Here is a 14631-nt window from a genome sequence, read left to right on the forward strand (position 1 = left end):
ATATCTTAACACTTGTTTTCTTCTAAAGACTTATTGACAAAAAAAATAATTAAAGGAAACAACATCCAAATAAAACAATATTATTTAGCACAACATGTAAGAACACTTAAAAGACAAGATGTGGTTTGCATGCACAAACAAATGACAGACGTATCTGATTGGATTATAATTTAAACGTGGGCGGGTTTACGAGTCAGCATTGACCAATAGAGTTTGAGCTCACCGCCTACCACCAGAAAGTAAACAGACTTGTTTTGATCTGTCAGAAATCAGACGGCTGAGGTTGACATTTCACAGTGGATTTATTTTCATATTGAGCAAATAGGCATTCTGAATAGGTTTTTTTTTTCGACGAGTACGAATATATTTTGTTTGTGCATCGCCTTGTTTCAGCTCTTTCATTTTCTAAATGCTGTTTTTATCCTGTGTTTCTGTTTCGACAGCTAGTAGGTTAGCCACCTGATAGCTGGCTAGCTGTCGGTCTCGGCTTTAAAGTAATTTAACGTCAGTGGACGGCTTTGCAGCTTTTTGACAGCCTGCAGTAGGTCAGTGTGGGCGTACCTATAACACGTTTTTTCTGACTAACCCCTGTCTGAGTGCTGACGTTGTGGCATTATTTATGCATACCATGATGTATAGCTGTAACTTTACACTGACTACGCAGTGACATTTCAAGCAGCCGTAACCTCCCTTCTTCAGCCGAGAGCTGCCAAGCCCTCTCCTTCTCCTGTGCAGCCTATTCCTGGACGAGGCTTTCATTTATCACTTATATGTCAAGAAATACGCTGAAGTATGTTACCACTGGACTTAAATAAGTGATGAAGCCTAAACATCAGTACTCTGCCATGGCTGAGGATGGAGAGCAGAGTCCAGGCCGCCCGGGCCGACAGGTCTACAGAAGTCCAGCCCATTTCCGCAGCCTGCTGGACGGCCTGCTGGCTCTCAGACAGGGTGGCATCCTGTTTGATGTGGTGCTGCTGGTAGAGGGGCGACCCATCCAAGCCCACCGTATACTCCTGGCAGCCTCTTGCGACTATTTTAGGTAAAACTGACTGTAGCTGTACTTTCACTTTCTTTATTAACAAATGTCTTTGTTTGTGTAATGCTATGTGCAAGATGCCACTCTCAGAAGACTAACTCACAGTGTGCAAATTGATATGAGTCATTCAGTATAAAGGCAGTAGTCATGCATACCATTGACCGTAACTAAATGGCCAGATGCCTTCAGGCTTCAAACTTTGCAAGCAAGCTTTTTACCCAGCTAGTTGTGTTTGTTGTTGTTTTTTGTCTCAATATACTTAGACAATGGTTCATTCTAATAAGTAAGGAGACTGTGTGAGTCACAAGACAAGAACAAGGACTGGGGTGGAGTACAGTTTAAACAACATTTCTCCTTTTGTACACCATTCCCTGCAGCTTATCAATATTGTCACAAGTTCAACCATGGTATGCACATTGGCTTTACTTGTACTTTCCATACAGACCTTAATAAACCCTGAACTTTGGTGGACAGCATAACAATCACTGATGTTTACTCACAGTATCAGATATTCCTGAATAAAGTCTGTCTCTATGTCAGTCCTGTGATTGACCGGTCAACAGTGTACCCCGCCTCTTGCCCAATTACGGCTGGGATCGACCCCCCCCCCCCCCCCCCCCCCCCGATCCCTAACAGTAACAGTATATTAATAGATGGATACATTTCATATGCTTGGTTATGTTGCGCCTAGAAATGATGGACCTTTCTACAGCAACAAGAAATTTGCCTGTTGACTTGTCTGTTGGTAATCACAACCCCAGATGGGTGTAGCCATGCCAGGACCTGCACAAACGTCAGAATGCCAGAAAGAAAGGATGATAGGGCATTTATCTGTAACTTGTAGGAAGCAAACTTTTTCAGTCAGCTCCAAAAGCTGATCAGAGCCAGGCAAAGGGGTCAAATGTTAGTGAGGAGGCTAAAGCTAACACTACTGATCCATCACGCAGGGGCCCAACCATTTATGTGAGCGGGCCTGGTTACCAGTAATCCCACTTTAGTGCTAAAGTAGGTCAAGATAAGGCACTTAGGGTATATACTGAACAACAACGTTTTGGTTTAAAGCACCAAAGGTTAAAAGTGATTGTTTGTGTAGTTTATCAGCTTAAATTAGTCTTTACTTGCATTCAAGTCTTTAGCACAGACCTGGCAGATTTCAAACTGGTGTCAAGGTGGCTAATTGTTTTTTAGCTTATCATCACTGGGCCTGAAGGTTTATACAATTTAAGCCATCGAACTAAAATGTCATCATTCTTCACCAGGGGAATGTTTGCTGGAGGCCTCCGCGAGTCACAGCAGAAGGAAATCCCAATCCATGGAGTATCTTACATCGCCATGAAGAAAATACTGGACTACATCTACACTTCACAGATTGAGTTAGACCTGGAGTGTGTGCAGGAGGTCCTGATAGCCGCCACACTTGTACAGGTAAGCTCGTTGATTTCCTTTGCATTATGTTCCATTATTCTTTTGCATCGGGCTAATCTGTGTCTTTTTGTGTTTTCAAGCTTGAGATCGTCATTGGCTTCTGCTGTGATTTCCTCTTCTCCTGGCTGGACGAGAGCAACATTTTAGAGGTTCATCATCTAGCCGATGTCTACGGACTGCAGCAGCTGAATGCCAGGGTCCACTCCTACATGCTTAGGAACATCCAGACTTTGTCTCGAACCGACATGTACAGGAAACTCCCCCACGATCAGGTCTTCAGGGCGCTGAGCAGCGACGAGCTTCAGGTGACCAGTGAGAACGAGGTGTATGAGGCGGCGCTTCACTACCACTACACTCCTGAGCAGGTGGAAACTGACCAGGTGTACTTGCAGGTCAGTTGCAAGGTGTGTCTGCATTTCTTCCTCATCTCACCAGCTCCATCAGATAAAACGTTCATGCCAATAAAGCTTGGATTGAACTGAAGCTTATTATTGAATTCTGAGCCAGACAGGAATTAGGGCTGGGCGATAAAACAGTCTTGATAGATGATTATAAAGAAGAAGCTTCAATAAGATATCATTAACAATCAAATATTTTGACATTTGTGAATATGTATTAAATGTAAGTTACACAGCAGACATAGCAGTAACAGCCAGTTGGTCTAATGGTGCGTTACATTGACCTCTGAACTCGGATCTCAGAATGGGAATGACGTCACACCTGAGTTAACTGCGTTACAGTCGTAAGACAATCAGCTTGAACACCTCCAGGAGAGACTTTGTTTTCTTAGCCAATACCTGACAATAATAACACAGTACGTGATAGTTTGTGCCTGAAAGTAACATGACAACATGTCAACATGATAGAACTTGCATGATACTCTGGTTGTGACTGATTTAATGACACAAAGAGGACTGAGCTGCTAATAAACACAATAGTTACAGCTTAAACATTACCATTTATGCACATAGCAGCCATGTTGGATTTTAACTCGGACTACTGAAGGTTCTCCAAGTTTCCAAGTGGGAATTCCACTTGGAAACTTGGAGGGGGGGGGGGGGGTTCCTGATGACGTATCAGACTGGCAACTCAGGATTTCTGACTTCCAAGATCAAATGGAACGCAGCATAAATTTGTAAGTATATATATATTTATAAGTAAACAGAGGAGCACCTGTCAACTTACCACTAAAAAGCTGCAATTAAACACATTTTAGAAAGGGGAAAAAACCTAGAAATTAGAGATAGCTGTTGGCAATTAAATGGTAACATGATGTCAATGATATCAGGCAGCATCCTTCATAAGATGAAGCTGAACAGATGTACAGATTTCTTTAATGAGAACCTGCTTTAATAAATGCTAATTTACTTGTTTTAATGACTGATTCCGTTTGCTTTGAAGAGGAGGAGGATTTCTGCTCCTGTTCAAAAACTTGCTTGTGATGAACACTGGAGGAATCCTAGCATAATAATAACTGATAGTCTTTTTTTTAAGACTACATTTGTAACAACTGCTGCTCCTCAATTATATAATTGTGCAATGTGTGCTCTTTTTTTTGTCTATCAGTAAATCTGGTAATGTCTCCGTTGTGGGATAAATAAAGGTTTGTCTTATCTTAAAAAAGAGGCTGAGCTTTAGAGAGATTTACTGATTTGAAAGGGAATCTCCTTCATGAAGTCTCTCATTGAAGTCTCCAATGAGCACTGACTCCAAATAATAAAGCTCCTAAAAAACAAGCTGAGCTAATGTTAGACCACTCCCCTGAGCCTCTGTGCTCAGAGGAAAGCATAGGAAAGAGTGTGATATTTCACCAAATAAAAAACAGCTTTGTGTGTTGTTAAACTTTAACAATACAATGTAAAATAAACTACACCTGAGCATGTGCATATAGTGCAACATATTCTCTAGTGTAGTGGACCATATTTATCAGGATATCCCTAAAATGAACAAATAATAATCTGTGAAAACATCTGATATCGATCAATGTCAAAAAATAGTAGTAATCTTTATTTTTCCATATTTCCCAGCCCTAACAGTAATCTTTATTTATTCTTTGCATCCTCAGTTTAAGCTTTAATTTTACTTACACTTTGTCAAAGCTTTACCCGTATGAATATTCACCTAATCTATTCATTGTTTATTCTTTGTGTCTTAAAGGACAATCTGAAGATGCTCGATGCTGTCCGTTTCTGCCTCATTGAGAAACAAGTGTTGCAGAGGCTCTACGGCAGACTGAACCAGTGCCCCCTGAAGGATTCTGTGTCTGCGGCATTGCGGTACCACGAGCAGGAGATTTGGCAGCCCGTTATGCAAAGTCCTCTCACTCAGCCTCGCTCCACTTTCAACTGTATCCTGGGCTTTGGGGGGATGTTCACCTCCAACTCCCTCACAGACAGTGAACACTTGTTTCAGGTGTTCCACCCGAGCTGGAGGGAGTGGAGGACGCTCACTGCAGCTCACGCCCCACGAATGTCCAACCAGGGCATCGCTGTGCTCAACAACTTTGTCTATCTCATCGGAGGAGACAAGAACACCAGCGGCTTTCGTGCAGAGACTCGCTGCTGGAGGTGAGAGAGAACCTGTTTAATTTCTAAAAGAGAGTTCAGTAAGTAATGACTGTAACTAACACACTTCTTTTATTCAGATTTTTGTTGTTAATTTTGTTTTATTCTGAATAGAATAGTCGAACAATCCATTAGTTGACTGAGCGATAATAAATCGGCAACCATTTTGATGAAAGGCTAATTCTTTCAATTATAGGATATGTAGCAAAAACCAGATGTAAGGAGTTGCAGATTTTCTTTCCATATACAGGACGATTGAACGCAAATTTAAATTCAGTTTAAGCGGCTAGTCTAAAGGTAAGAAAACTCAGAGAAGAGTCAAAATGCAGCTATGTTATTTAAAGTGTCTGCTGGTATACAATATAACTTGGTTTGCTGAGCCTGGCTATCGTTAGCAGTGCTAGCCCAGCCAGCCTTGAAGGCTTGATGGTTAGCATCCACATTCCTGCACTAAATGTGGTTACACAATACTCCGGATGATATGGCAGTTTAACCTGACGCAGCCTAATTTAAAATGCATTTTGTAGATCAAAATACTGCCACACGCGCTGCTCCTACAACATGCTACATGTCCAGTGTGCTTGTTTACATCCAGGCAGTAGAGCCAGAGCAGTAGACTGAATAGTCAGGGCGACAGCAAGTCTATGGCTGCAGCACCGCCTGGTGGTGGGCAGTTGCATCACAGCTGAGATATAACATCTAAACGCCTATTGAGGGCCAACGTATAAAAAATATTAGTATTACATTAAACCAACTACTAATTCTGATGCTGAGTAGGGAGGGTGACAAACTTTAATCATGTAGTCGACTAAACACGCACATATTTTTGTAGATAGTAACAGCAATTTGAAAACTTCTCATGACAACATTCTTTCTTTTATTTAAAACCTCATAAACACTTAAATGATCCCCAGGACCAAATTATAGTGAACAGATTGACTGTTGAACAACCTATGGCGTTACGTTTTCTAAACCACTTCAGACATATCTTCTGTAGAATCCTATAAATACCTCGGGATTTGACTGGACAATAGGCTCTCTTTCCGCACCCATGTGGAACAACTGTCTAAAAATATTAGAATAAAAATAGGATTCTTATACAGAAACTAATCCTGCTTCTCCACTGCCAGTGGGAAAACCATTGTGCAATTATGCCTGTTTTTGATTACGGTGACATTGTATACATGCATGCCTCTCCCCCCACCTTGAACCCCCTTGATGCTGTATATCATTGCGTATTGAGGTTCGTGACTGGCTGCAAAGCTCAGACACAACACTGTACCTTGTATATCAAGGCTGGTTGGCCCTCTCTGGCTATACATAGGTACACTCATTGGCTCACATTTATTTATAAGTCCATTCTTGGTCTACTCCCCTCATATCTATGCACTCTAATTTTACGCAACATCAGTAGCTATAGCCTACGCTCGTCTGACCTATTATTGCTACTTGTACCTAAGGTCCGCACAGAATTAGGTAAGATGGCCTTTAGGTACTCCGTCCCCTCTTCTTGGAACACACTACAGGCTGACTTGCGTCTGAGTGATCTGGTCACTCTAGTGGAATTTAAAGGGATGCTGAAAGAACACAAATTTAAATCAATTGGGAGTTGTCTGTGTTTATAGCCCTGCATTGAACACCTGACTTGACCTGTCTGTTACTTCAATGTTTTTTAATATTTTATTTGCCACTGATGTACCCAGGTCTCTCTTGAAAAAGAGATTACAAAATCTCAATGAGACTACCTGGTAAAATAAAATAAAATAAATAATAATAAATATCAGCTGACATTTCATGAAGCGGATGTTTTTGCAGTGAGCCAGTGTTTACTACCCACATGATTTAAAGACAGAACAGTAGTTGTGGATGTCAGATGCTCTCACATTTCTTGCTTCGTCTGATAAACTGTTCTAAAGAAATGCAGTTATCATTTCTGTAAAGGGAGAAACATGGCTGGATACAGAAAATGATTCATTGGAAATCAAAATATTTCTGTCTGAATTAACTTCTTTTTAATGAATTAATCAGATGATTATTTCAGTGAGGTTAATGTGTATTTATGTCTGTATCTCAGATCCACAAAATGAATTTGTTTTTATTAATTAGGCTGAAAACCAACATGGCACTTTAGAAATGACACCAGATCTGTCATGTTCTGATAGTGTTTCGTTCAATTAGATTTTTTCTTCAGACTTTTTAAGGCTGATTTCATTTTAAAAAGTCCTCTTTCTCATCACAGTTCAAACGTGTTGATTTTCCCAGATACGACCCTCGTCACAACAGCTGGTGCTCCATCCAGCCGCTGCAGCAGCAGCGTGCTGATCACTGTGTGTGTGTGTTGGGCGGACATATTTATGCGATTGGAGGACGAGACTACAGCAACGAGCTGGACACAGTGGAGCAATATGACCCACGCACCAACAAGTGGGAGTTTGTGTCTCCTCTAAAGAGAGAGGTGAGAGAATACAGAGCATGCAATACTGTGAACTACCACATGATGGTGCTACATACTCACCTGTGTGTTGTTAAAGGGGATTTCCCTCTATACACCAGGTATTCCCCTGTCCTCAAACTTGAATTATAGCCTCACCTCTCCTCCAGGTGTATGCCCACGCTGGAATCGTGCTGGACGGGAAGATGTACATCACTTGTGGGCGCAGAGGGGGGGCATACCTCAGGGAGACGTACTGTTTCGACCCCGTGGCCATTCACTGGACAGCATGTGCAGAGGGGCCGGTGGAACGGGCATGGCATGGCATGGCTGCAGTCAATGGACGTATTTATGTGATCGGTGGAAGCAATGATAAGTGTCAATATCGGCGAGATGTCCTCAAGGTACAATGTCAAAATTGTTGTTGGTGCTGTGTGCTGTTTAATTTTCACACTGCTACATTTAAGTTTCACTGTCGCCTGATGCCATTTTTTTCAGTTTTCTTTGCAGATTTATGTATTTTATATTATATATCTTTCATTTATTATTTTATTAGCATTTTGAAAACAAACACAAAGTGCCCCTACTTCTTAATACCCCCCCATCCTCTCTGTCCTACAAATGTATATACGTTTATACCAGAGGTTGGTAACCTTTTCTCACATTTGTTCTCCCTTTGAAATATTGTTTAAGCTAAGCAAGTCCACCCCGACCATCACATTTTTTTTTTTGAAAAGCCCATGTGAAGGGAAACAGTCCAACATGTCTGATTTCTTGATAAACAAACGTGAAACTGGGAAAGACGTAATAAGGTGCGCTGGCTTCTTGACACTCAAAGTTTCTCTCTGCAAAAGAAGCACGCAGCCTGACAAGGATTTAAACCCTCATTACAACATCATCTTCTTGGTACTGATGATATGTTGTATGCCCTGTGTTCCCTTTGTTTTACACATCCTACCTTTCCTATCCTATCCTACATCCTGCCTGACCACTAACTCCCATCCTCTCCCCTTACATTACTTCTTTGTTGTACTGTCCTAGTCAGTTTTTGGTTGTTGTTTTTTCCCTTGTCAGCGTCTTTGAGTTTCTAGAGAAGTGCTATATAAAACCAATTTATTATTATTATTATTCTCTACTTCATTGCTGCTACATTTTAACTGAAAATAAATGTCCTTTGTCTTCATTTGTCTGTGTGTCCCAAACATCATACCACCTATGTAAAAGCTCTAATAAGCTATTTATTTATTCAAACATGACTGCAATGTTGCAGTTGACAGTTTTCTTCAGTTGAGAAAACCATTGAAACCTTTCAAAGTATACTATGGTGTATTTAACTCACATGTACATGTTAAGAATAAATACTTAGGATCAGATGACGGATTGAAGCTCAAATAAAGAAACGACCCCCAGTCGTACCTCTGGGAGCTCTATTACCAGTTTGATAGACACTGCTGTAGTGGGCTGAGTCAAGCTGGGATTTAAGAAGACCATTGTGAGCTGACTTATTGAATTAAGCATGAGTCACAGTGGAGCCTTTTGACATGGTTTACTTTTTGGGCTGACTTTTTGTGAAATGAAGTTATGTATTTCCATTTCGTCAGGTGGCCTGTTTTGACCCAGAAGTGAACTCCTGGTCTTTAATGACCCCCCTTCCTGCTGGACATGGAGAACCAGGTGTAGCCGTGCTGGAGAATAAAATCTACGTCCTCGGAGGACGCTCTCATGACAAAGGCAACAGGATGAAATACGTCCACGTGTACAACAGCGACACAGACGAGTGGGAATTTGACGCTGACTTTAAGGAGCGAGTCTCTGGCCTGGCAGCCTGCGTGGTGCTCATGCCCCCGGCTCTGATCGCACAGGCCAGGAGCTGGGAGCAGCGCACCAAGGCATCATGGGAAGAAGTGGACATGGACAACTCAGAGGACTCGAATGAGGACTGAATTGATACGATGCAGTATGATATGATACACTCTCTGAACTAAATGTCTAAAGACTTTTATGCACTTCTGCACTGCTTGTTGAATTCAGAGACCTTTGGTAACTTTAGTGGCAGCATCGTGTCGATCAGCTCATTGTTTTGAGTGCCTCAGAACAAAGTGTCAATCAGGACCTTTGCACACTTTGTGTTCACCTCCTGGTGTCTTCCTTTCATAATAACACTCCTTTCATGAGTTCTGCACTGATCACATGCTGATGCTAATGCTAGCAGCTTATGCTTCCTTTTTTCCTCTCTACAGTTTGCATCATAGAGAAATGAGAAGACTACTGGCTATGCAATATTGGTAACAATGGTTTTCTGTTTTTTTCCTCAAATAATTTTTTACATGATCTTCAAGTACTGAGGTTATACCTCAGACATCAACAGGGAGAAGTGATCTGATGGAATGCTCCCCATAAGTTTAGCTAACATTTCCATGTCTGACACATTAAGACCACTTCTGATATTATTAGTTGTCACCTTTAGCAGTTACCTATACAGACTGGACGACTCTGGACTTATCACATTCAGACTACTGAGTAATCATTAAGCTGTTAAGTTTTGACTTTGTGCCTTGTTAATGTCATGCATCCTGAACAAGGTGTATTTTTGTTTCAGTATAATCTGTGGAGATGAGCCTTAGCTTTTGTGCCTAGTTCTGTTTGGAAAACTTTAAAGATGCGATAAGGAAGAGGATATGATAGGATATGATATGTTAGGATATTTTAGGATAGGATATGATATTTTAGGATACGATAGGATATGATACCCGGTATCGGTATGGTAATATACAATATGATTTGGTACAGTACCGTACAGTATAATAGTTTACGGTACTGTACGATACGATATGATACAACACACTTTATTATCCCCTTGGGGAAATTAGTCTTGGACTCAAAGTGCTGCACACATTCAGTTCATTCCTCCAATGGACTGATTTGTGTTTGATGAGGTACTGGGGCTGCAGGTTGTAGACCTCAGTTCACATTATGCCGTCATGTCTGTAATTGATTTATCAACGTCATTTCTTGACATTTGTGTGACTCAAACCAAACCAAAAATTGTTATCGCATTTTCTGTTTAAGTTATTCTATGACTCAATCCAAAGAACACACTGAAGAGGAGACTTTTTTATTGAACAGGGGGAGGCTTTGCTCCGTACTTCTGCATGTTGGCTCAGTTTATTGTTTATTCAATCTGAGCAGTTAAGAGGTTTAATGATAAACTCTGTACCATGTATCCTTTATTTACTGTCATAGAAAATCACCATGGGGGGGGGGGGGGGGGGGGTCCCTTTAACAGGTAATTTTGAGTTATCATATAATAGCAGCTGTACGTTGTTAAAAAGAAATGCAAATGTAGTATCCTGTTCAATCTTTTGAGAATTTTAATAAAAATAGTAATATATATATGTTATCAGTCTTTTGCTTTGTGTGTTAGCTGGAAGTTACCCAAAGTCATGTCTGGATTTTTCTGGGAATTTGGAGCTTTCACAAGTTATCCAATTATAGATAAAACAGACAGTGTATATTATTCAGGCTAAATTAAGTGTTCATAAGCTTAATTATATTTAAATTGGTCAGGGAGGGCTGTATAACAAAATGTACACTAAGGCAAGTAAATATTGTTTCTTCATTTTCAGGTACGTCATTTCTAAACATTTCTTTAAGCGTGCTCATTATTACAAGCAGTATAGAGCTTGAACCACAAATCAAGCCAAATATAATGGATTGCAAATACTTATTTTGAACCTGTATGATTTTAAATACATTTTCCAGCAAATATATCCAACATTTGTTTCTTTTATTTGAGTATTGCTTCTTTTCTCTCGTATTTGTGAGACTAAATGAAGAGCACTTTGGACTGTATTTGGGAAACAGTGACATACATATCTTTATTGTTTTTTCAGACTGAATGATAGGATCCGCCTGTTCTGTTTAAAGCAGTTGTAGATTTTTTTTAGATAGATTTGGAGCTGCTAGAAAGCTGCTTGATTTAAAGAAAACTTGCAGAAAATACAATCAAAAGCCAGATTTTAAAATCTTGAATGTATTTTCTTTGGGCTTTGACTCCTGAACTCAGTATTCCTATATGAATCCTCATTTGGTTTCTAGTAAAGACCTTGTGCCGTCACTCTTTAGCAAAGGCCTCCTCTCTAAAATGTCTTCCTTGTTTGAAGTACAGTGCGTTGTGGCCGCTGCCCTTTATTCCTCCCTGTCTCTTCCAGTTCCTCTCCATTTGTCCCTCCACTCCATCAGCTTTATGAAGACTGACTGCTGCTTTCCTCTCTGCGGCTGTTTCATCTACATCTGTTACCCCCCACCAGCCCTGACTGAGTACCCCCCACCTCCCCACTTTCTTTCACACTCTCATGCCAGCCCCCATCATGTTGTCTGCTGGGATGAGCTGACAGCAGCACTGGACGTCCGTGGAGCAACAATCTGCTGCATTTATGTGTCACTCTTTTCATTCTGAAGCTGTAGTAGCACCTCTGGGATACTTCAGACATATGTCATGCACTTAACCCTGTCAGGGGCCTTTACGGGCCTTTGAGTGCAGGTCGATCTGCTGCTCTTTGCTGGACCATTACCACAGCTATTAAAGGGCCCGAGTCACCCCTCAGTGTGGAGCTATGCAGATTAAACCCAGAGGAGCTGTGGATGTGTGTGTCGGGGGAATTCCACTAAGTGCACACTTTCATTTTTGTTTCTTCTGCTGTGTAGGTGAGGAGGAGACCCTCAGATCCCCTGCTTGAATGGAAACCAGTCATAGAGAACAAAGAGAGAGTCACCTGTGGTCAAAGATACTGAGATTTATCGCTTTGCTTCAAATGAAAACACATTTCAAAACATTACCTCAGGCCCTAACTGACACGACGTGATGCACAATGCAACACACATACCAGAAGTTTGCATTCTTCTTCATACCACACATATTATACCGTATATAGGCCTCGTTTTTTTGTGATAAAGATTTTCCCATCGCATCAGTATAACAGGACGAGGAGGTTAGCGTTCAAGCAAAAGGGTAGAAACTGTTCCACCTGCGACCCTTCTTTCCATTTCCTGCCCCTTGTTATAATGTTAAACAGAGTCAGCGCCATTTGGTTTCAATGTATCCAATTATTCAGGTTTAAATGAACACATCAGAAAGAGGGAACTTTTTTTGTAGACCGGGACAAAGGCTGTGACCGTTTTTCTCTCAAAGGCTAAGATGAAGTGTTCTTAGTCTTGTTCTGCATATTAAAATCTCAACTGTACCTCAAACTTTTTGTGCAGCTTCGGCAGGTCTTTGATTTAATATTGCAAACAGCACGCAATATTGTTTCACTTTTTGTTCACAGTTATAGGCGAATGGGGGACGCAACACACACGCAGCACTCCATCTTACAGATAACACTTAAACGTTATTAAGACAAAAGCACAAAATAAATATACACTAATAAGACAGAGGTGTTAAAACACACATCTGGAGATCTTTATCATATTCCAATTCAAGATTTTAGGTTGAGCAGGAGTCTAGTGATGCTCCCTTTCCAATGTAAAGATGGAAATGTTAATCATCATATTTATTTAACTTTACAATAAAAGACATTTAACTAAAGCTCCTGTTAAAGCTCCACGCCATTCCCACAGGAAAAATGTTGTTTAATCGAAATCATGTCATCTTAATTAATGTGTAAGTCACAGCTTTTCTATTGTGGACTAAAATACCCCTGAGCTTGTTTCATTTTAAAGGGGACATATTATGAAAAATCCACTTTTACAATGTTTTTGAACATATATTTGGGTAACCTGAGTGTCTACTGACCCACAAAATGTGAAATAATTCCACCCAGTCCTTTGTTAGTAGTCTGCATAAGTCTTAACAACACAGAGAAAAGAGCTCCGTTTCAAATATGCTGTCCTTGTGACATCATAGTGGGATTCTGGTAAAATACCCTCCCCTCCCCTGATATCTCCAGCCATGGACCAAGCCTAGAGCAAAACTAGAGCAAAACTTTTGCCCAGGTCCATCATTTTTATTCTCTCTACAGAGGAGCGATGTTTACCGGGAAAACTCAGGGGTGTTCATTGCATTTAAAGAGACACACACACCAAAATGGAGCGTTCTGAGAGAGCTGGTTTATACAGGGTCACAAACCTCCTCTGGTGCTTGATTCATGTTATATTTTGACCAAAGCACAGCACAGATGTTTCATTTAGACCACAGGGGACTGTTTGAAAAGGTGGAAAAGGGGGAGAATATTTCCTCTTCAATGCTGGAAACACTGATTGGTGTTATTCCCCCTTAATGCTGAGATGAGAAATAACGTGGTAGGAGAAACACTTTAATGTCAGGATTTTATTTTTTCCTCCGACTTCTGGTATGATTTTTATTCCTGGGTTTTAGGGAATAAAAAGGCCTGTGAGGGATATAATCTCCTCATAACTCTTGTGAGTTTGAACTTCGTCATACTGACCTTCTCACCCAGCAGTACGGTAAAGACCTCCCTGTTCTCATCCTCATTAAAGTGAGTAAATTATCTATGTGAATTATACAGCTGGAGAGGTCTGAGGGTGAGCTCCAAGAAGACCCACAGATAATGAATCATGCTAAATAAAATCCACACCACATCAGTCTAGTTCCTGAGGGATGTTCGCCTCCTCCCCCCTGAACTTTACAACAGTCATTAGCAGCTCATATCCACTCCGGGTGGAGGCGATGGGCCCTGCTTGTGTTTTTCAGCTGTGAAAAGAGGCCAACAGTCCCCCATTTTCATGCTTCTTAAGGCTCATTGAGATGCAGATTGAGAGTCGTACGCTGCTTTATGATGCTGGTGGGTAAACATCAGCAGGTGAGCCACAGTCACAGAAACACAGAGTCTTTAATGCATGCTGGGCCTGGGGAAACTACAGAGGGGCTGCTCATTAGATCAACAAAGAGGAAATACAAACAAACACAACCAGAGGATGTGCTGATTATCAGGGCCGAGCAGGGACAGGGCATGCAGATGTTCACACACAGACAAGGACACTTTTACATGCATGCTTTCAATAAACCTGCAGAACAGTAACTGGATGAAATGCAAAAAAGACTGACTGGCTCTTAGAAATTAGAAATATCAGGGATTAAATTGTCATTTTTTTAGTAAAAGCTTCGGTTACTCTTTTCTTTTGTTAGTAATGAAACACTCAAATAAACACGT

General features: G+C 40.9%; 1 protein-coding gene across 2 annotated transcripts; it reads left to right on the plus strand.

The window, feature by feature from the left end:
* Positions 1 to 226: 226 nt before the first annotated feature.
* Positions 227 to 10852, plus strand: klhl22 (kelch-like family member 22). Of its 2 annotated transcripts, none has more exons than XM_020631108.3 (7): positions 227 to 1042; positions 2299 to 2464; positions 2545 to 2856; positions 4622 to 5031; positions 7291 to 7483; positions 7630 to 7863; positions 9061 to 10852. In XM_020631108.3, exons 1-7 carry the CDS (start codon positions 819 to 821, stop codon positions 9400 to 9402), a joined length of 1881 nt encoding a protein of 626 aa, XP_020486764.1. In that variant the 5' UTR covers positions 227 to 818; the 3' UTR covers positions 9403 to 10852. The 2 variants fall into 2 exon arrangements, with proteins under 2 accessions (XP_020486764.1, XP_020486763.1); XM_020631107.3 differs by having other exon boundaries at positions 228 to 1042; positions 2545 to 2868.
* Positions 10853 to 14631: the final 3779 nt, after the last annotated feature.

The sequence above is a fragment of the Labrus bergylta genome, chromosome 2 (assembly GCF_963930695.1).
Source record: "Labrus bergylta chromosome 2, fLabBer1.1, whole genome shotgun sequence".
In the NCBI taxonomy this organism is placed as follows: Eukaryota; Metazoa; Chordata; class Actinopteri; order Labriformes; family Labridae; genus Labrus; species Labrus bergylta.

Bases quoted from the DNA above. Each gene is read 5' to 3' on its own strand.
- klhl22 (XM_020631107.3), top strand. From the start codon at position 819: ATGAAGCCTAAACATCAGTACTCTGCCATGGCTGAGGATGGAGAGCAG. The intron at 1,043-2,298 runs GTAAAACTGACT...ATTCTTCACCAG, and splicing joins GCCTCTTGCGACTATTTTAG to GGGAATGTTTGCTGGAGGCC. The intron at 2,465-2,544 runs GTAAGCTCGTTG...TGTGTTTTCAAG, and splicing joins TAGCCGCCACACTTGTACAG to CTTGAGATCGTCATTGGCTT.